Source organism: Mus musculus, chromosome 17 (assembly GCF_000001635.26).
Source record: "Mus musculus strain C57BL/6J chromosome 17, GRCm38.p6 C57BL/6J".
NCBI classification, from domain to species: domain Eukaryota; kingdom Metazoa; phylum Chordata; class Mammalia; order Rodentia; family Muridae; genus Mus; species Mus musculus.
The window spans coordinates 14,194,288-14,216,600 of NC_000083.6; the positions used below are offsets into that span (position 1 = coordinate 14,194,288).

The 22,313-nt window shown below is 49.4% G+C and overlaps 1 protein-coding gene and 1 long non-coding RNA gene across 5 annotated transcripts; one reads left to right on the forward strand and one right to left on the reverse strand.

The window, feature by feature from the left end:
* Positions 1 to 942: 942 nt before the first annotated feature.
* On the reverse strand, positions 943 to 10,040 carry Dact2 (dishevelled-binding antagonist of beta-catenin 2). Of its 2 annotated transcripts, none has more exons than XM_006524227.4 (4): positions 9,889 to 10,040; positions 4,859 to 4,991; positions 3,530 to 3,805; positions 943 to 3,024 (listed from the first exon to the last, which is right to left on the reverse strand). In XM_006524227.4, the coding sequence occupies exons 1-4, from the start codon at positions 9,934 to 9,936 to the stop codon at positions 1,376 to 1,378; spliced, it is 2,106 nt and encodes a 701-aa protein (XP_006524290.1). In that variant the 5' UTR covers positions 9,937 to 10,040; the 3' UTR covers positions 943 to 1,375. The 2 variants fall into 2 exon arrangements, with proteins under 2 accessions (XP_006524290.1, NP_766414.3); NM_172826.3 differs by lacking the exon at positions 9,889 to 10,040 and adding an exon at positions 9,227 to 9,544.
* Positions 8,206 to 22,264, forward strand: Gm34510. 3 transcript variants are annotated; one of them, XR_003952229.1, is made up of 3 exons: positions 8,206 to 8,576; positions 8,803 to 9,513; positions 17,194 to 18,315. It is a non-coding gene; the product is annotated as a predicted gene, 34510 (long non-coding RNA). The 3 variants fall into 3 exon arrangements; XR_001782252.2 differs by lacking the exon at positions 8,206 to 8,576 and adding an exon at positions 21,570 to 22,264 and having other exon boundaries at positions 9,420 to 9,513; positions 17,194 to 18,009; XR_003952230.1 differs by lacking the exon at positions 8,206 to 8,576 and having other exon boundaries at positions 8,660 to 8,940.
* The last annotated feature ends 49 nt before the right edge of the window (positions 22,265 to 22,313 follow it).

A 22,313-nucleotide genomic window follows, 5' to 3' on the forward strand; every position in this document is an offset into this window, starting at 1 on the left:
AAGTTGACTCACTGGAGGCTGGTCCTTTGGAGTACATTATCTGGTGACATCCCATCTTGCTTTCTGCTTCCTGGTCCACCATGCTATGAACTGTCTTGTCATATCATGCCTTCTCGGCAGTGATAGACTGAGCCCTCTGAGGCCAGGAGCCAAAACTCATCTTTTACAAAAAAGCTCTGGTCATACTGGTTTTTGATTTCCCCTTAAATTCCAATGAAAGTACAAGGGAGACACCGACGCCCTGGCCTGAGCAATTCCAGGAGGCACAGGCAGAAAGTCAAGGCAGATACTGGGCTGTTTGCTTTTCAGAGATCACTCCCTTGGCCCCTTCGAAATGTTTGCACTCTGGTGTGGTTTGCAGAGAAAACCCCTTGCTTTCTTTTGCTTCAAAACTCCCAAAGCATTCATTCTCTCCCTCCTCCCCTGCTCAAGGGAAGCTGACTTCTTTGTTCTAAACCTTAATCCATTTTGAAGTCTCTTCACCCTTCATCCCGTATACAGCTTCTCAATACAAGAATATCTAGCCCAGGTGTGATTCTTGCTGTAACAGTACTTTCAGCCAGTCTTCCTGTCTCCTTATTTTCAAGGCTTCTGTCAAGTGTGAAGGAGAAGCGAATCCCATAAAATGTACCCCCTTCTCCTCTCTAGGGCATCATGTAAAATGGGTCCAGAAAGCCACCTGTGACTGCAGCCTCGAATAGCTGAGCTGAAAACCTGTCATTCGTAAGAATGGTTGGAGAAAAAAAAAGACAGATTTTTTTTTTACAAACATGAAAATAAGTTATAATTTATAATTGTTTATCAAGTAATTTATAATTATAATTACTCTCCTACTCCGTTCACCTGGGTCGAACCCAGGGTTTTGGCTTTACTCTCCAAACACCTTTCCTGCCTCAGGTCCGCACGTGTCCCATGTTGGGAAGGAAGAGACAAGACAGTGGCTGAGGAGAAAGGAAATGTGGCTCTTTTATTTGGAACTATACCAGCATGGTGTAGGTGTTTGTTCATACAACTGCAATATGGAGTTAAATGCAAATCTGGTCCGTCCCCGTCGTCCCGTTCTCCCCCCCCCCCCCCCCCCGCCCGCAAAGGATGCCATGTTTCTTTCATGTCTCTGGGGAGAAGTGTCTTATTAGAGACCTCTCCCCACAAATCAGGCAGAGGATGGTGAGGAGCAAAGTTGTGACTGCGGTCATGCAATGAAAATGGCTGGAGGGAATGTGACCCCAGACGACTCCCAACCACAGTGAGGGTGGCTGAGAAAACTAAGCGCAATAGCAGGTTGATACCACCCTCCCCCGGCTCATCACATGGCACGGGGTACCACATCATATGGCACCTTCTGGGGTCCTAGGCTTGTCCTGAAACACTGCCATCACACCATGGTCATGACCTTCAGGGCTGCTGGCTGAAACCTTCGGATCTTCTTCTTCAGGGCCTTGGAGGCCTTGATGCGGCACAGTTTGGGCACAGGGGGCAAGGGTGGCCTGGTGTTTCCTGGGGCCCGTGAGGGCTGCTGGGGGGGCACCCGAGGCCAGGCCCACCCCCCTTGCCCAGCCTCTGCACTGCCTATTGCCAGGCGACGGCGGCTGCCCCGGAAACACCCTTCTGAATCGTTGCTGCTGGACTCGTCCCCAAAGCGGTTGGCAGTGTGGTCACTCGCCTCCTCGTCCTCGCTGGTCTCGGCAATGGTGGAGTGGTAGAGTGAGGTGCAGTCTGCAGAGTGCTCCGAGGGGTCCGACTCACACCTCGCACAGGCATCCTGACGGGCAAGTGTGGGCCTACTCTGGGCCCTGGGACCACTTCCTCTCTTGGCTGGGGACCTAGGGAGCCCCATGCTGGGCCCAGGTTGGCTGACTGAACCGGCTTTGGCTGAGATCTCCATGGTGGACTGCCACCTGCGCTGCTTCCGCCTGGCTGCTGAGCTGAGGAGAGCTGCCTCCATTGGGAAGAACGCTTGGGGTGACGTTGGGTAACTTTCCCTCTGGGCCACCACTACGGGGACAAGGAAGGGCACGGGGTAGAGGGTGGACTCAGAGCAGGAGCGTCCAGGAGGCTCCCGGGCCAGTGTGGGCCTCCTGCTGAGACCTCCCTGATGGGGCCTGGAGGGGTCCCGCTCTGTGACCCGCTGCCTCTCTGGTTGTGGAGGGAGCTGCTTCCCTAGCCTCGGGACTTTCTCACTAACTCTTCTTCTGACCTTCACGGCCTTGTTTTGGGAAAAGCCCATCCTCAGCTTCACGGGAGAGGTTTCACCAGTGGTGCAGGATGTATAGGCAAAGGGCTCCGGGGCCAGAGGTGGGCTCTCAGTGCCCAACACCCTGGATGGTGACAGGACTGGTCCTTGGCCACAGTCATTAAGAGGCTGTTGGGCCTGGGAGCAGGGTGAGGAACCAACAGTATTGTCTCCATGGACACAGGGATTCCAAGGAATGGTTTCTTCCTTTAGGGGGCTGCTGAGGGGCTCAGCACCCACAAGGGACACAGGCCCATGTTGCTTGAGGCTGTCCTTGGCAGCACCCCTACCTAGTTTCAGTCCTCCCCTGTCAGCTCCACAGGCCTGCTTCTCCAGCTGACATGTGCTCTCCGACCTCTGGCCACAGGGCTTCGGTGGAAAAGCAGCTGTGTCACCTCCCTGCTCCTGCCCCACATCTCTCAGGGGGAGCTCTTGGCCCCGCAGATGCAACAGCCTGTGGATGTAGGCTTCGGCTGAGCCCAGCTCACGGATCGGCTCAGGTTGAGTCCTGTTCTCATCAACAGGGACCAGAGGAGGCTCCTGGGGAGGTGAGCAGATGTCAAAACACGGGGCTTCTTTGGGCAGAGCGAAGAGGGGACTCTGCAGGGCCACCGCATGGAGGGGGCTGGGATATGGGTACACCTCCTGGCCTCCCCTGGCCACCAGGTCACGCTGGTACGTGGGGTCCAGGGCGTGGGCTGGGATCTCTATCCCCTGGCCCAGGAGATGTGCAGCATCAGTACCAGCTCTCTGGAGCCCCACGTCAGCTGGAAGGACTCTTTCGAGATCACCTGGGAATGAGACAATGAGAAGCATGTCAATGCAGACAGATGCCAAGTTCCTGCTGCCCACAGGCGCGTAGAGACCCAGCTCTTCTGTATGCGGGTGCCTGCTCTTCCATTAGAGAGGTCAGGAGATGTCAGCTCAGTGCCTCACAGCTTGGACGCTACCTGGGACAGTTAACTGCTCCTGCATCCACAGCCTGAGAGTGAAACTAAGAATTTCACCACAGAGATACAAGGCTGGCACCGAGGCCAGGTGTAGGGGGAATGGAAGGGTCCAAGTGATATCTTTTTCTCTTGGAAAACCATGAAGGGCATGAAGGGTGCTTGTAGACTGATCGTCACTCTGAATGTGCCACATTTAGATATGATGTGGATGTCTCTTCCCAGCTACCAGATGGTCATTTAAAACCACATCCCCCGCCCCCATCTCATGTGAGGCTTAACCTCTTCCCCACTGGGCTAGAAGTATTATCTACTGTCCCTCTCACTCGCTCCTGCCTCCCTCTCTCACCTGTAGATACTGGTCTGGGCCGGAACATGCCCGTCAGCCGGCCTGTGCCCTCTGCACCATGCAGGAGCCTGCTATCTTCTGTGAGCTGTGGGCTCCATGCAGGGACAGTGGTCTCATCAGCAGAGCGTGGTCGCCAGTCCCCGATGCCAGACCTGGACTTGGAGGGCTGGAACACAGGCAGCCAGCTACCCAGGGAGGGGGATAGACGGTCGCTGCAAACAGATGCGCAGGAGGTGGACAGAGAACAGGAACCAGCATCGCTCAGCTCATAGAAACCTGGGCAGAGCAGACGCGGCGGTTAGTGTAACCCCAGAGCTCTTTTCTCTTGCTTTTACTGACACAGGGAGGGGTAAGGAGCAGGTAAGAATGCCTGTGGGGATGGGCACAGATTCTTGCTGGTAACCTTGGGAGTGGTTATGGGAACATCTGACCCATAGCTATACTCAGAAGGGGACCTCCGGTTGCTTTGGGTACTCTCTCCTTTCTTTAATATGCAACTGAAGGGGAATTTCCTTCTCAGGAGTCCTCAGCCCCAGGGATTGCTGGGTTCCTAACATGTCCCAAGCTATAGTGGAAAAGCCAATACCAAGAGTACAGAGGGGTTGCCTACACACTCCAGGCTTGCTGTAATAACTGCCTTGTGACCACTGTAACCCAGAGACAGGGGTCCCCGCTTCCAAGTTTCACCCCACCCAGAGAATATTAAGAAAACAAAAGTGACCAAGCCACACAAGCCTGCAGAGACTGACAACAATGTCCTTCTCTAACCTCTGGGATGGAGGAAGGGACATATTTGTGTGATTGGCTAACAAGTCATACTTATTTAAATGAAGTAGGTGGTCTGTAAAATACGAGTTCATGTGGTCCATGTACATCCAGTAAAACCAGGCATTCATGGGGTGTTTAATACTATCAGAAAGAAGATTTTTCTGACTTATATATTACATATTACATAATATATATATGTATGTGTGTGTGTATATATATATATATACATACACGTGTGTGTGTAGTTTGCATATGTATTATAAACTGTATTGTATGTAAGGTCTTTAGCTTATATATTATTTAAATATATACTATATTTACATATTTCTTTCGGCACGTTTAGTTAAAGCTTTTTCAAGTCTTCAGTCACATACACTTCCCAGGCTGCCCAAGGGACCTCCCAACTGTGAGATCAGCTGAGGACACAGGCTGAAGCTGTCACTATTCCTAATGTCAGGTCAGACAGTGTCCCTGAGGGGTGACAGTAAATGCTGTACTGCCCTTCCCAGGGTAGGATCCTGGCAGCCCAGATCGCGGATGTCCAGTCATCGTGAGCCATACCTGAGCTGGGTCTGCTGTCACTATCCAAGGCCTCGCAAGAAGACCTGCTCACATCCAGCTGTAGTTCACTTATCTGCTGATCCAGCTGGTCCAAGTGTGTCTTCAGGCCAGCATCCTGTCTCCTTAGCCGTGACTAGGAGGTAAAGAAGGAGGAAGAATAAATCTGATGTGAGAACAGAATCTAAACCAAGGTCCGGAGGTGAAAGAGAGCTATCACAAACACCAGGAAGACCCAAACTCCAAACTCACGCCAAGCACACCTAACTGTCATCTGCTGCCAACTGGTGGGAAGCAACTTCTTGGGTCTCATGGAATGGACAGTAAAGGTGTTGTCACCCCTTGGTGTGTGCCCACAGGTACACACACACACACAAACACACACACACACATACACACATACACACACACACACACACACACACAGAGTGTAGTCCACACAAAGTGGGGGATGTTTTGAGTACAGGAACACAAACTAATCAGTACTGAGTGTTTGATAAAAAACCAATTTCTTTCAGCCCTGCCCTTTCTCCATGTCTAAGCTGGCTGGATACATCTTTTCTTCATTAAATAACAAGTGAGTTTAAGGCAGACAGAGGGTGGAACCCAGGGGGCGTGGCTTGCCTGTTGGAGAGCATGACCATTATTTTTCTAGTGGGACCGGCATCATAATCTCAGCAGTACAGAAGCGCTGCCAGTAACGACTTCCTGTTCATTTGTGATGGAAAGAACAGGGCCATCACATGACTTGCTGTTTGAATGGCCTATTGAGGATGGATGCCTCCCCTGGCTTTTTAGGGCTGATAGGTCCCACACTCCAACCCAGGGTCTGAAGTGGGGGGGGGGGAGTGTCTGAGAGCAACAGTATCTCCTATAGCCATCAGTGTCAAAGCTGAACTTTGTCAAAGCAAAACTTCCCAGAACCAACACCTGGTCCAGAACCTGCTTCCGCCGTCACAGTCACAAACACTTTCCCAGAATGACCTGGGTAGTGACCACAGGTGTCCCCTTTCCACCCACGCAGAAACTGACACTGAACTGAGACGCATCAAGGGACTGACATGGTTTTTTCCTGTAAAATCCTACCTACCTTAAAGTCATAGGGCCCACAGACATAAAGCCCCTTTGCCAGGCCCAGCTCTAGAGAGCAACAGTATCGATCTGCCTCATTCAGTCTGGGCTTGACTTCTTCAAAGGTCCAGCTGGTTGCCTTGCACAAAGGTTGACCCCTGTGTGCACATCTGGGCCAGCGGCTCTGCAGGTAGCACCTGTTCAGCCAGCCTCGGGAGCTGAGCGGAGACCTCAAGGAGGTTGAGATCTCAAGATCTCAGGGTTCTTAGGGGCCTCAGGGCTCCTCGGCTGGGCTGTGCATACGCTCAGGACTGACGCTATTCTCCCTAAGACTCCCTCTAACTCTGGCTCAGGTCTTCATCATTTTCCTTAGGCTGAACTTGATGGTCAAGGCCACCGTGACCAGGATGGACCTCAAACGGCTACACAGCCAGGCTGTGCAACTCTTCCCAGAACCAAGCCTGTCTATGGCCTGCACGATTCATGCTGGCTTCACAGAGGGTTTGGAGCACTTAGGTCAATCCCCCAGATTTGAGTCAGGGTTCAGAGGCCTGGTGCAAGTGAGAACTAAACATAGTCCCAGTGGTGGAGACACCCAGTATACCTACAGATCCTGGGCTCCAGGACAGGCCTAGGACCATGGGGCTTCACCAGCTTCTGGTGACCACTAAAGTGACCACTAAAGTGTCTGAGACCTGCGGGTCTATGGTGCCACCAAAAGGGAGCTGGCTGACTCTTTTAAAGCGCTCACTCCATCCCGTAGAAATTGAAAGGAATTTGTTTTCCCTTCCCCCACAAGCGCTTCCATTTTTCCCGACCCCAGCAGAAAACCAAACCAAACCAAACCAAACCAAACAAGAACTTGATAGCATATTTGAAGGATAAAAAGGTCAAGATGTAGAGATTGAATCTAAGAGACTTCCTTCCTCTCCTCTCAGGCTAATAGTGAACAAAGGAAATGTGTTATGCATGAAGTACCCCTTCATGGCCTCCTGCAAACTTCACAGCACATCAGCCAGCAGTGAAGGGCCCTGCTCACAGATCTGGCTCATGATGCCATTGACAGTGACCCTGGAGAAATCTGGCCGGTCCCTCTGCCCTTGATCTCTCATCTGACCCCCATCTGCCCTCTGCGGGTTCACAGAACAAGCCAGTTAGTCCAAGGAAAACACCATTCACAGTTACGGAATCAGAGTGGCCGGCTCTTGCCACAGCGTTACCACCTGAGCCTGCCAAGGGCAGGGATGGCTGCATGCTGTCCCTTTCAGAACAAGTCAGGACCGGTTAACCCCTGTGGGATGATCCTCATATCGGTCTGCATCCTGTCTCCCCCGGGATGTAGCAGAGGCAAGATAGAATGTTTCAGCTTCTTGGCTTGGTGCCATGCAGCGAATGCTCCTACTTAAGCCCACGTGTGGGGGACTGAAAGGCCACTTTCTGTTACAAGTTTCTGTGAAAACATTCACCGGGCATCCTACTGTTTAAAGGGTCACCTGCAGCCGAGTGTGGGGTCAAGGGTCAGAGGGCATGGGATTTCATTAGCAGAGAAGTCTATCTTTTTGGTGTCAGCCATTAAGGGTCACTGATTTATCTAGCGAACAAAATTCCTCTAAGCAGCTGCTACTGAGTTCTCTTTGTGACTTTTGACACTGCAATTAGCAGGGTGTAGCCCATCTGATGGACACCAAATCCCTAGAAATGCTAAACCCATCCTTACTAGAGAATTGCTGCAGGATAACTGTTGAGGACTATAGGAGTCTTCCTTTTTCACACTAGAAGGAGGGCTGGGGGCCAGGTGAGCCAGCGGGAGGGCTATGTGCCGCGGTTTAAGCGGTTTAACTAGAAGGTACTGCAGCTCTTTCCCCGTTTTCTTTACTCAACAAGTAACATTGCTCCCATCCACCCCCACCCTCCCTCCACCCCACCCCCTACCCCACCCCGCATAAGAAACATGGTGAAGTGATAAAGCCACATAGAATTCAATTATTTTTCACTTTTCCCCCGTGAACCAAGTTTCAAGACAAAGCCAGTGTGTTCCTCCTGGTCTCCTGGAGAGGAGGGGGAGTGTGTCAACAAAAAGCTTGTTTGATCTCTCCACAGGCTCCTGGTAATTGGAGTGTGAGGGCTCACAGATTGGGTTTGTGTATTGCTGACGTGGGGGGGGGGGTTTAATCGTTAACCTTCAGGAACGGGTCATGCTTGTAACTCATCAGTGCGCCTGCCTGGCTGAGATCACGTGACCAGTGTGGAGCACCCCCACCCACCCCTAAAGACAGGCACCTGTTATAATGCCTTGGTCCCGTGGGTGCAACAGTGTACAGAGTCCAGTCCTCACCGGCCATGTCTCTCTCTGGGCAGCAGTTGGGTGTCTCAGACTGGAGGAGACTGTCAGCTGGATTCCGCCCTCAGCCAGATCTCTTACACTCAGGGAAGATTCCAGGTGTCCTGGGGAGTAGTGACTCAGACACTGGACTTCCTGATTCTTTAGACACAAACCCAACACTATTCTGAACTAAAGTTGATTGGAACACAGCAGTTTCACCCTGAACTTTACCAAGAGGCTACTTTCAACAGGACAGATCCAAATTTCACCGTGAAAAAAAAATCCCACTTAAAGAGTTGTGGACGCAACGCTATCACACTCTTTCGAGTGCGCACTATTTTGTTCTTTTAAAAATACTGCAGTACTGAGGGGAAGGAACCTTGAGCTGTTTCTAGAAATGGGTAGCAATTCTACTCCCGAGGGGCCCCAAGTGGTCTACAGAGGGGGACTCGATGGGCGCGGGTAGATGAGAAAGCGCCACTAATCCCCTCTCCCACGTTCCGCATACCGGAGGACACTCGTCTTATTTTTTTTTTTTTTTTAATGGGATCAGGTGACGTGCAATCTTGGAGACGATCCTCAGCGGGCAAGACTCCTCAATGACCCAAGCAAACCCAGTACAGTGCCCTGTGGCTCAAGTTCACGCAGTGTAGCCACGCAGTGTAGCCGGATGACCTGCTCCCGGGATGAGGTCAGTATGTGCGCAGACTCCTGCCAGGCGGAATGGAGCCCACGCTCCCCACCACAACAGCCTGTGTCTAGCCAGACTTGCGCGCCGCCGCACCAAGGTTGTGTCCGCCGCAGAGGCGGTGCGCAGTCAACCCCGGGTCCCGCGCGCGGCTCTCCAGCTCGCACCCCGCGGCGCGCTCCCCACGCAGCCGCGCATCTGCTCTTTCCGCTCGCACATTCCACGCAACTGCGCCCCGATCGCGCCCCAGCAGGTCCCTTCGGCCGCTCGCGCCCAACTTGCTCCTTACCAGCTGCTCCCGTAGCGCGGTCAGCGCCGCCTCCAGACGCAGCTCCTGGCCGCGGGGCCCTGGCGCAGGGTGCAGGCCCAGAGCTCCCCGCACGCGTGCTTGCTGCGTGGCTCGCAGCCCCTGAAGCTCCTGCAGCCCGGCCAGTGCGGCTCGTAGTCGCGCGCCCACCCTGCGGCGGTCCCAACCCGCGGGCCCCTGGCCGCTCGGTGCCCACATCTCCCGGACGCTCAACCGCCGCGCCGCGCGTCCCCGTCGCGTCTCCCCGCCCCCGGCTGCAGGTCGCTTAGGTGGGTTGGGACCTATCGCTGGCCGCGGAGGGCGGTGTTTGCGACGCCCGAGGTCACAGCGGCCGCCCCCTGCCCGCCCCGTCGACCGGCCGCGCCCTCGCCCAACCCCTGCGCCCCTGGGACCTATGAGCTCATCGGGGAAGGCCAAAAGCCCCTCCGCAGAGGGACAGAGAGGAGCTTAAGCATAGGCAAAGGTTTTGTTTAGGTTTTTAAATTTAAAAAAATTACAAAAGAAAAAAATTTACATTGCAAGACGCACGTTCCTATTTGTAAGCTGATTAAAATGGAAAATCCTATACCAGGTTCGCCAATGTACATGGAAAACCTGCGCTCGCTTCTCAGTACCGAGTCCAGCTTCACACACATGCTACGCACCTTTAAGGAAGCTTCTAGAAAGTTCCTGAGGTGTGCAGCTCTCACCATGGTGGTCACTTCAGCAACACTGTCTGGATCCCAGAAGCAAGCCGCACACTCTCAGTCGCCCCCACCTCCTTTACTCACTCCATGCTCAGAGCCCCCCAGCGGCCTCCTGTGGACACTGTCTTGAGTGGAATCCTGTTATCCGGGTCTTTTGCTGTTAGACTTCCGGGCGCGCCCATTTTGCAGCACTTTACTGGCCGAGTAGAGTATCTATAGTCTTCATGTTCCTCCAGTGATAAGTTAGGAAGAAGCTGTCATCCACTTCTGCACACAGGCAGGATGAAAATGCTTTTCTCTTCCTTGAGTGTCTACCGAAGGCAGGAATTGTTGAATCGCGGGTGGTTACTGAAGAGACCACTTTCCCGTGTTCTTACCATTTCCTCCCAAGCAGGGGTGGGAAGGTGCCTCCATCCAGAGCACCCAGGCCTGTGGAGTGTAGCTTGCAGTGATTCCTCGGGCAGGAGGAAGTTAAGTATCTTTTCCCTGTAGAATCGGTCATTCAGGTTCGCTACTTGCTTTAAGTTGGCTATCTCCTTAGTAACGAAGACCAGAGTCTCCTTTAAACTCTTTCCTTATTTGCAATTTCTTTCTTAGATACAGGATTCTCACAATGTTTTCTCCAGTCTACAGGTTTCTATTCATTTTACTTCCCTATTTTTGTTTTGTTTGGTTCTAAGACCGGGTCTTACTACAACAGAACTACTCCGTAGACCAGGCTGGTCTCCAAGGAACTCCAGCCTTCTGTGTGTACCTAGATCACAGCTTCGCAGCACTGAGCTTGGTTAAAGTTTTTACTCTTTATCTTTACCTCCTTGCACCAGTTTTCCCCGCTTTTTACTGCTTTCTGTGTGACGACTGAGAAGTCGCTGCCTGATTCGAAGCTACAGACTTCTAAGCTTTTGTAGTTTAAAGCTGATACTCTGAAGTCCTTCATCCTCTCAGGCTGAGCTCTGTCCTTGATCCTCCTGAGTCTCTTTCATTTTTCTGCAGACAGTGTAGCCCACTGCCCAACAGGAAACAGTGAGAGGTGTAGATCAATGGAGGGTCAGCTGATATGGAGAAGGAATTTCTGTTTTCTGTCATATTTATGCTTGTTCCAGGCTGTGTCAATGACTCACCTTTTCACTGGGTTCTGAAGTCTGGACACATAAGCTCTCCAGCCCTGTATCTTCTCACTACTGCCTCCTGCTCTGTGCCCTCCCTATTTCCACAGAATTTATGGGTCACGTGGCCAGTGTCTGCAAAGAAGACAGCATGGGTCTTGTTGGGGGATGCCCGGAACCTGTCAGTCAATAGGAAATATTACATTAAGTTGAGTGTTCTTGGTGCACAGACATGGGCCCCTTGCCACACAATCAGGTCCACTTTCAGTTTATTCAACCATGCCTCAGATTATCAGTAAGCCTTGTTCCCGTGTCCAATTTGTTTTTGAGGTTTTTTTTTTTTTAATTTTTATAGTGTTGTAAACCGTTTTCCAGTTTCATTTTTAGGTGTTCACTGCTGGGGCATAAGATTATTCTTGTGTGCTAATGCCTGTAACTATGCCCTGCCCTCACAGCATACCCTTTATAAAACAAGTAAAACTTCCTTTTAATCAGATGAGCAGACATGGGAGGGGGTAATGATGCCCACAGCTGGCAAGTGTGAGGAAACCCGTGTTCTCATAACTTACAGGTGGGTAATGGGGGTTGTGGGGGAGGGGTCCTGGAAGTCAACTGGGCAAGTGTCTCCAAAAGGCCTAAAATGAGTCTGTCCAGAGTTTTGTTCTGAAGAAGTGACTGAGACACCCACACTTGTGATGACTGGGGCTGAAGATTTGGACACACTGCGCTCAACTTGACTAAGTGTGCAGGTACAGTGTACAGTGTACAGTGAGCGGGATCCTTAGCCAGACACTGCTCTGTAGGGTGGTTTCTCAACTCTAACCTCTGTTTATAGGACAGGGCTTAATTAATTGTTTCTGAGTATTAACTACAGTACTTGAATAGGCATAGCATGGACTGAGCTGTGATGCCCTGTACAGTTTCCAGGATCCCTCTTGGACCTAATCTGCAGGCCTCCTTGCTGCCTGCTGCCCCCATGTGGTCGGCTCCTAACAGTGCACCCAGCCGTCCTTACAGCTTAAGGACCTTGCTGTCTCTGTTCTCAAAACCCTTTTTTGGCTTCCAACCTCACATGAGGTGGCCCTGTGTGCCTGTGGGACCTTCTTGCAGTTCACCTTCCAGGCTCTTGCCTTTCTTGTCTCTCTTGGCATCCTTCCATTGGGCTTGTCTTCTGGCCTCCCCCCTTCCCAAGGGCTGTCTTCTTTTCCTAAAAGAAGATCTAGGCACTGGGTCCCTCTCACCTCTCCCGCCTTTGCTTCTTGCAGCACCTTTCTCAACATCTTACAGCCTGCTTTTTATTTCCATTATAGCTCACTGTTTGTCCCACACACTGGCCTGTGAGGAGGTTGGAACTGGAGAGAGGCGTTCCCTTTAATGAGATATTTTAGAGACTTAGACTCTGTGCCTGGCTCTCAGTAATATTTACTAAAACACACAGTGACTTGTTTTTCATTGGCCTGAACAGATTTTTTTAAATTGTATTTTAAATAATCTTCTTAAATAATCTCTTAGATTGCATAAAGTACCATAGAAGTGATTTTATTGTCCACATACTATGGAAGATACAATAGATGTGTAGAGATGGCTGTTGTCTTCTTTCTAGTCCCCAGGAGCTGAGGCTTTTCTTGTGAATGCTTTCTGAAGTCTCTCACAGTACCATCAGTCTATCCTCTGTCTTTATTATTATTATTCATAATATACATTTGTAGAGCTCTGTGCATACAGTAGGCTTTTGGGCTATGCAGTTGCAGTGCTGGCTAACTTTCCCTTTAAGTAAGTACGCCAGCTTTCCAAGTGCTTACTGCAACCCATCATCCAACTGACAGATGGCCTGCTATTTCCTTTCTTCTTCCCACAGCAAAGCTATAAAGATTACACATGGTGTAACTCAGCCATATTAAATCAGTAATTGTGGGATTGCTGAAGGCAACCATGGTTATGCAAGGAGAATCCGTTCAGATGCCCCTTCAGATGCCCCGTCAATCAGCACAAACTCCCCTTATCTGTGAAATGATCTGTGAAACCTCACTCCAGAGGATCCACTACCCGCCCCCATCCCCAGCTCAGGGGTAGCACCTCCTTTCCCTCCTGCAGAGTTCTCTTGTAAGAGGTTCTGCTGCCAACAGCAGTAGGAGGCACCCCTGCGGGGTGAGGAGATGACTTCATTAGAGGCAGCTCACTTGACAGGTGATCTCAGCTACTCTTATAAAGAAAGGAACAGCACTCTATCTTCAAGATGCTCCTGGGAGCAATTCAAGCAGAACTCATGGCCAGGGTGGAGGAACCTCACAGCTGTGCCATCACAATGATCTGTGCTTGAAAACCTATGAATGTGATAAGGGAGATGCCGGGTGAACACACTGGTTGGTTACAGGCTCTGCAGCCACCAGGACACCGTACCCTGTTACTTGTGACCATGTTTCCTAGTGGTTCTTCATGGTTTCCAGGGGTATGTATGTTGGTTTTCTATTACGAATGGCAGCAGGATGATATGTTGTCAGCTGCACTCTCCTGCTTCCAGAGGGCAGTATCAGGACTGGCCCTCCTTGAGAGTAAACTATAAAGAAACTGCCCCCATGGAAGGAGTCAACCAGGTGTGAATACTGCTCCCACCTTGAGGTTCCTGGGAACAAGTAAGAAAGTTGACTGCATGGCTGAAATTCCCAGTGTGCTTTGCCTACAGCTTCTGTGGCCCTCATAAATGCAGCCACACCTCAGACTCTGGTGTTCTGACTTGATTTTAAAAGACACGTTAAGCTTCTACAATGTTAAGGCCCCATGGAAGAGCCAGAGCAGTGTCTGGTTCTAATTTATTACACACATAAAGCCTTATCTGGAGCTTCTGCCACATTAAAGCCCTGTCAGTGAGCCAGACTCTTTATGACAGGCACGAAGACTTGCCTGGGTTGCTTTTCTTTCTAGGCGTTCAGCATCTGACATTACAACTCGATGGTATTCCAATGCCGGCTCCTTTCTTGATGAACATGCTGAGGGGAGAGACTTGACTATCAAAACCTTGGGAGATGGTGGCCTATGCTGAGCTTGGGGCTAGAATCATTGTTCCATTGGAGCAGGGTAGCCCCAACAGTGTGGGAAATGCACCATGTAAACACGGATGTGATGGGTGTATAGGTATATGTATACACATGTCTCTGTGAACATATGGTACATACAGGTGACTATGTATATGTGCACTCACTCACACACACACACACACACACACTATATATATATATATATATATATATGTATATATGCATATATACATATATATATGCGCATGGCTGTGCATATGCACATAATGTGTATATGCTTGACATACGAATCTATGATCTGTGGTGACTGTATGCATGTGATAGTATGTGTGTATGCATGTGGTATATACGTGAGTGTGCATGTATGTGTGTCCTGTGTATGCATATATAAATATATATGTGAAACATGTGTAGTATACCGTGCATGTGTGCTTGTGAATGTGTGTGCTGTGCATATAATGTATGTGTGCACATATGGCCAGTGCATATGGCCAGTGCATCTGTTTACATGAGCTACATGTGCCTGTATATACATATGCATGTATTTTCCTGTATTGAGAAGCAGACTATGTTATCCTACAGTTAAGTAATACTTAATCTTTTTTTTTCAGTGTTTAAGGACACAGTTAAAATCTGTGGGCTTATGTAAGAAAATAATTATATTACAGATAAAACTGCATTTCACCTCGTGTGTGTGTGTGTGTGTGTGTGCGTGTTCCTATCTTTAAGCGTGATTTTTTTGTGACAGGTGACCTACTGCCATGGTTATTTATTGGAAATTTACCTGGGGTATTTACTATTGGTGTTCATGAGCTCTATACTGAATTATATGAAACGGAAGAAACTGGGCCCTGCTTAATGCAATGCAGGATATAGCATATGTACCCCAAAATGACTGAGAAGAGATGAAATTATTGAAGTGACAGTGTCTTTAAGTGGGAATTTGAAGAGGCTGATCAGGAAGGCAAGTGCCAGGCTTAAGCCTGGCCCATGAAGGCTAGAGGTGCCTTCCTTCTTAAGGACACGAGCAAAACACCCTACGCACGCTGCTATGATGGTTGGTTTCCATGGTCAATTTGATGGGATTTGGAGTAACCTAGGAGACATACATTGCCCTGGATACCTCATCTGAGCATCAGCTACAGTTCCCAACCCAGTGCCACTGATTGCTACTAGTGGCACCTCCCTGGGCTAAGACTCGGCTAGGCCCTTGGTTCTGCCTTCTGATGACATCTCTACCCCTGCTATATCGTGTCTCCTGAACACAAGGCACATGCTGGTCTGAGTATGGGCATGGAAATGGCTCTCTTATTACTCTTGCCAACACCTTCACTAGGCATCCTTAGATCCAGGCACTGCCACCCAATGTCACCATGAATATTGTTACTAAAAGCAACCACATTGTTCTAGTTAGCTTTCTAAGGCTGTGATAAGACACCATGACCAAAACAAGCAAACCAAAAAGCAACTTGGTGAGGGAAGACTTTATTTCCGCTTACGGAGTAGAGGGACTCACGTTCTGTGCATGTGAGAGGGACCTCAAGACAGAAAGCTGGGGCAGGATGGAAGCAAAGGCCATGGAGGGAATGCTTCTGACTGGCTTGCTCCTCGTGACTTGCTCAGCCTGCTTTCTTATACAACCCAAGACCATCTGTGGCACCACACATACTGAACTGGACCTTCCCATATAAATCAAGAATCAGACTGCCTACAGGCTAATCTCATGGAGGCATTTTTCTCAATGGAGATCCTGTATCAAGTTGACAAAAAAAATAAAAAACCAAACCAAACCACAAAACTATGCAGCTCATACACCATTTACAAAATAACTTCATGAGCTCAACTAAATGTAAATATTAAAATCTAATTATATAATCCCAAGAAGCAAGGCACTAAGGCAAATTAAACATCATGTGGCTTCCTTCCTATTGCCTCTCCTCTCTACTACCTAATTGTGGCTCCCAAGCCCCATGCTCTTTTGTTTACGTCTTACAATGATGTCAGGGCTCCCGTTAGTGTTTCCAATGTACAGTGGGCAATCTGATTTCAGGAGGTGTCTCAGACCATGGCCAGGCCAGTGTGGAACATCTGATTTAGCCGTTCCAGGCAGTGGTGTCACACTGCATAGAGAAAAGCAGACATTTAGAAGTCTTCTCTCTGTGGGAAGGGAGAAATCTCTGGTGCTCATAGAGTCATGGAACCTAGTTAGTTCCATTTCCCACAGAGAAATGGGATGTGTCTGGAGGAACCCTGGTACCTTGGCATTCCCATAGAGAAAACAAGGCTTTCTGGGTCCACCTGGGCATATGGTCTTCCTGATGCTGTCTCCAGTGTGGAGTGGGTCTTCCCTGGACACTGCCTTGAGGTCTAGTTCTTTCAGTCTTTCTTCTTAGGCCTACTCAGCTGGCTTGTGCCCTATGTAGTCTGGCAACCCAGCTCTGCTGGGTCCTTGTCTTCCAATGTCTCCCAAACATCTTCAGCCAGGTCCTGCTTCTCCTTCAAGATATCTGCCTGCAGCCCAGGAGATGGCTCGGGTCGCTTTGTCACCCTGCCTCCACTCTAATGCAATATTTCACCTGCCCATGGGAGATTCCTCCAGACCCTTTGTTTCTCATAATTTGGTCACTCGTGAGGTGGTCTCACGTTTCCCTGTTGCTGTAGCCTGTTCTTCCTTCTGTGGGCTCCGACACACTGTGGTGTGCTCTCCGTTTGTTTCTGACTTAGCCTTTATACTTTTTTTGTGTTTGCTAATGTTTAAGGATGTTCCAAAACAGATGCCTAAGTCAGGTGCTCAGGCCAAATGCCACACAGCAGTGGGATTATTTAACCCTCCCAGGTGATGCAGCCAGAGACTGAGTCAATGGGTTTGTGGATTATCTGAGCTTACATGGAGGCGGTAAGCTATGGGAACATTCTCTTACCAGCTTCTCCTCCTTGGGAGACTGAAGGACAAAGGGGTCCCAGGTTGCTCTGGCCTTCAAAGACATTTCCTGGCTGTAATGGGTGAACTAACCCTGGGTCCCCCATGCCTTTAAAGCCCTGAAGGGTATAGGAGTCCAGCTTCTGCGAAGGTATTTCTTAACCAGAGACTATTCTCTTTTTTGTTTCCTCTTCTTTTGTAGCAATTGAATACAAGTGCATAAATGGAATTATTTTCCCATTGTCTCCATGTTCCCATCGAGCGTATGTAAATGGGCCTTTTACCTCTGACAGCCTTTCATGGACGCCTCCAGCTTGGCAGCTGTGGAATCAGCTTTACCTGCCTACCTCTCAGTGTCTCTGCTGCCGGGATTGATTTTTGAGACCAAAAGGCAACATAAAGGGCCCTCGGCTGACCTAAATATATTAAAGCCCTCTGCACATAGCTTTATTTACACCCCCACTGAAGATCTAGGCTCTGGAGAGCCTTAGCCACAAAGTGAAACCAATCAGGTCTCAGGGACGTGACTGGCACAGGTCCCAGGAAGCCATGGAAGGACCCTTTGTCCCTGGGCAGAAACAGATGGTGACTGGATATCGGTTCTCCTGTGGGACATCACCAGGGTCCCACAGGTGAAATTCACTGGGTACCAATGCCTCAGGCAAGCTGCTTTTTCTTTTCAAACGTCTGCCTGCCTGAAGTCTCCAGATACACGTTCACTGTGGATGAAGACGGGTCAGGAAGGCCCATGCACTGGGTTTTATTCCCCCTGTAGATGTCATCTTTCTGACACAGGTTCTGAGCAGGAGTACTGTCCTCTCAGAAGACCATATCTCTGCTGTGTACATCTTCCCTGGACTTGTAAGGATCCGAGAAATGGAGAAGGGCAGTAGGCTGCCTTTGTGTGTTGGCGGCTTCTGAAGCCGTCTCTCAACAGATGTCTGTTGAATGGAACGTGCTTGAGCTGGAGTTTCAGCTGCTAGGACATCACATGGAGTTTTCAGAAGAAACTATGTGTGTGAGTTCTCTCTCTCTCTCTCTCTCTCTCTCTCTCTCTCTCTCTCTCTCTCTCTCTCTCTCTCTCTGTGGTGTGCCAGACATGGAACACTGGGCCTTGTGCATACTGGGCAAGCACATCCTGCTGAGAGTCACTACTTCCCCAGGCCTCGAGGCCAAGGTGTTTGTTTGTTTGTTTGTTTGTTTTTGTTTTTTTCCAGATGACACCTAGTAATTGTATATATTGAGGGGTACTGCATGCTGTGTGCCATGTGAACCTTCTAAGCCCCCCACCAGCTATCGGAAACATATACTGCATGGTCACGCACTTCACTTGCTCTGTTGTATGCTGTACCCTGGGGGCACAGAAAGGCATCTGCTCTCCCTGGAGGGTGCCCAACAGACCTTCATATGTGTGGACTACACATCAACTTTGATGCGATCGGCAAGCATCTGACCTCAACAAGGGTGATGCTGGCATCCTTAAAGGACAGTTAAACTCGGGACCCGTGCACAATACTATTTATTGGTTCTGTTCCCTGGGTGTTGTGCACGGGTCCTGAGGCTGTCTAGCCCAGGGAGTACTACTTTATTGATCAGATTAAATCCTGGCTCTTGCAGCGGCTCCTCTGATATGTTTTCTGCCCTGTGGCCAGTTTCACCCAGCTGTGCAGCACGGTTGCTGGCTAGGACTCCCCTTGAGTCACAGAGGCTCGTGTGCTCTGAGGCATGACCGACCTTGGCTCTGATTCTTTGGCATGGCACTTGGCAGTGATGGGATGGGTCGCTGGGATCTCTGGAAAACCATGAGACTCTAGCCACACAAAGACTTTCAGAACAATAAGCCTTAGTTTCTCAGGTCACTACAGATGAGGATAATCTCCTAGATTCACACCCAAGGATAAGGAGGCGTTCCCCCAAAGGCAACCAATACAAGTATTAACAGCAGGGCAGAGACTCTTGGTCACTTGGCATCAGATTTGACACTCCCAAGGTGTCTGACGTCATGCATCTGGACCCCAGTCTCTATGCTTCAAGATTGGCCCTTAGAAGGTAACTTGTAGGGTGGTTTAAGGAGTGAATGGCCTGCAATCATCAATCCCCAGGATAGGGCTCAGTAAAGCCCAGTTGCTATGCCCAGTGTCAGAGGGGGGGCTAATGGTAGGTGACGTCCTTGTCCTTGGCAGGTTACTCTACTCTGAGGTCCAGGATAGCTCATTCTGTCATAATAACACATGAAATAAACCCACACGTGACACCTGTGGGCTAATGTTTGGACAGCTCTAGATTTCATGTTAGTTTTGACATGTGGAAAAAAACAAGCAAATGAGAAACCAGTGATTTTTACCATTTTAAACAGGGAGCCAGCAAGCTGGGGTGGGGGTGGGGGGACTGCTCTGCCCAGCCGTGGCCCTTGGCATCTTCTCTTGGCCTAGCACCCTACTAGCCTTGAAGATGGCAAGAGCCTTAGGGCTTATGAAGGTCAGAGAAACATCTGTAGAGGCCCAGGCTACCACAGGGCACTGGAGTGTCATCTGCCACGGGGACAGAGGAAATGGGCATGTCCCTATGTGTCTGGCAGGATGAGCAAGACCGCCTCAAGCACAGGGAACAGCCCTATGAGGGAGGCCTGTGGGGCTCACCCAGGGAAGGGAGGAGTTTGGGTGTGAATGTGAGAAGCCCCGGAGGGAGGGTATGGTTTTGCTGAGTGGCATAAATATATTTCCACACAGAGAAGCAGCAATGCCAAGATTGCTATGGAGGTGATGGGGCCATGCAGAGTCTGAGGGAGACTGCACCACTAGGCTCCATTCCTGGTAGATGCCTGGCAAGAACATAGTCTCAGAACAGCAGGCAACAGTGCAGCCTCTGGTGCAGGCCAGACAGAAGATTCTGACCCTGAGTAGTCACACTTGTCCTTCAGTGTCTTCATGACTGGTTCCCAGAACTGTGCAGACACCAGCACGTAAAAAAGGCCCACCCACTTATGCAAATGGCCTAGTAGGACCTTTGGATATCTTCCTGGACATCGTGTCTAGCTTACTTGTAGCTCACAGCAATGTCACAGTGTAGGACATTATGCTCTGGGGTCACCACCTCATTGCAAAGAACACTACCTCAGTGCAGCATCTACATGACCTTACTGTAAATGATTTCTCTGTTCCACTCTTGTTTGCTCCCCAAGCCATGACAGAGCTACTCTGGATATTAACCCTTCCTCTCCTGGCACACTTCCACAAGTGCCCCACGGTTCCTGCCCTGAGGTGGGTCTCATGGCATGTGCATGCTCAATCGCTCCTGTGAGCTTGGGTATCTCATTGGAGTGGAAACAGCTTCCTCTGCTCACCTGCAGGTGTCTGTCTCTCCTGAACACAGGCATCTTGCAGTCTTGCTGAATGTCAAATTTTGAATGATCGTAGTCTTAATTGGATTCTCTAGACTAATAATGAGGTGAAGTTTCTCCTTACAGGCCTGTCACTTGAGTTGTTAGGATTGCCCAACGGGTCAATTAATGAAACAAATGACTAGTGATGTCGGAAGGAGATGTATTCAATGTGAGCACACTAGGAAGAGGAACAAAAGGGTCCAGTGCCCCACCCCACTTTTGGGTCCATCCTTGGGATACTGACCTCAGGGCTGGGTTTAGATAAAAACCTGAGGCATGCACCATGAGCAGTCTGCTCAAGCTGCGATCCTGCCCGCCAAGGTCTCTCAGCTCCGGTCTGTCCTGCAGGGAGCCCTGACAAGTTGTCAGAGCTGGGTGAGATTGTGTCATATTTTTTAAAAAGATTATCTATCTATCTATCTATCTATCTATCTATCTATCTATTGTATATGAGTACAGTGTAGCTGTCTTCAGACACACCAGAAGAGGGCATCAGATCCCCATCACAGATGGTTGTGAGCCACCATGTGGTTGCTGGGAATTGAACTCAGGAATTGAAGAGCAGTCAGTGCTCTTAACTGCTGAGCCATCTCTCCAGCCCAGTGAGATTGTGTCTTAACTGATCAAAAGCCTAACGAAGCCATGAGAAAACATAAAGGCTTAAAAATAATTTTGTTACCTTCATTTATTGCATGAGCCCAGGTAGCACACTATGTAAATGGCCTAATATCTTTGTAGGGCCTTGGGATATCATCCTGGACGTCACTGTAGCTCAAAGCAGTGTCACTGTGTACCTGTGCAGGTCAGAGGACAACTTTGGGGAACTACTCTTCTTCCACTATATGGGTCCCAGGGATCAAACACTGAGCCTCAGGCTTGGTGGCAAGTGCTTTTACTCAGTGAACCATCTTGTCAGCCCAAGATGAATGTATGTATGTATGTATGTATGTATGTATGTATTTATTTATTTATGTCATTTTGAGACAAGCTTTCTATTATATAGTCTGGCTGTCCTGGAACTCACTATGTAGACCAGGTTGTCCTCAAACTCACAGAGCTCTGCCTCCCTCTGACTCTTGAGTGCTGGTATTAAAGGTGTCGGCCATCTTACTCAACAGTTAAGTTTCCTCCACAAAGCATGAAGTTATCTTTTAAAGGACAAAAAGAAAAGGAAACAATTGTGCTTTCTTTTATAGCACTGTCCAGCGGACGCTCTTAGCTGAGGAGCGGGTCTTTATACGATTTGGCGGAATGGAAACTTATGAGTTGGTTAATCATTCATCTTGCAACGGCAATGACTGAAGCTTTAAGTTGTACGAAAGAAGAGAACTGAAGCTGTACAGGTCACCCACTCAGTGTCATCGAGAACTGAGTGGGGACTGACAAGCAGGAGTATAGGCCACAGAGCAGGCGTAACGGACATTGGGCCTCAATAGAAATCATCCCGCTTTTCTTGTACTCAGAGTCTGTTGAGGCAAATCTCACCTCCACGAAGACCGAGCAGACATCGCAAGATGTTTAATAGGGATCGACAAAAAGGAAAAAGGAAATTACAAACTGTACATAAGTCCATCCCTAGTCTCCTTTTATAAGGACAGCTGACAATTTTAAGTCCAATCAAATAATTTTAAACCAAATAGATCCACAGGATAGTGAACCCAGTTTTATTATTTTTTTCATTCCCTTCAAAAAATATCATCTCCATTCTGGTAAGAGCTGGCATAGTACTTCCTAACATCTAGCTAACATGATAGAGGGAGAGGACACAGCATCATATTCTCAAACATGCAGAACAATCAGCACAGACGGGAGTTAGACGAGTTTCCCTACAGACAGAGGCAAGTCTCAACACACCAGGGAGACATGACTGTCTGTGGGAACAATGGAAGAAAGGCCAGGGTGGGAAGGGCTGGGATTTCTTTATGAAAGGCAGAGAGACA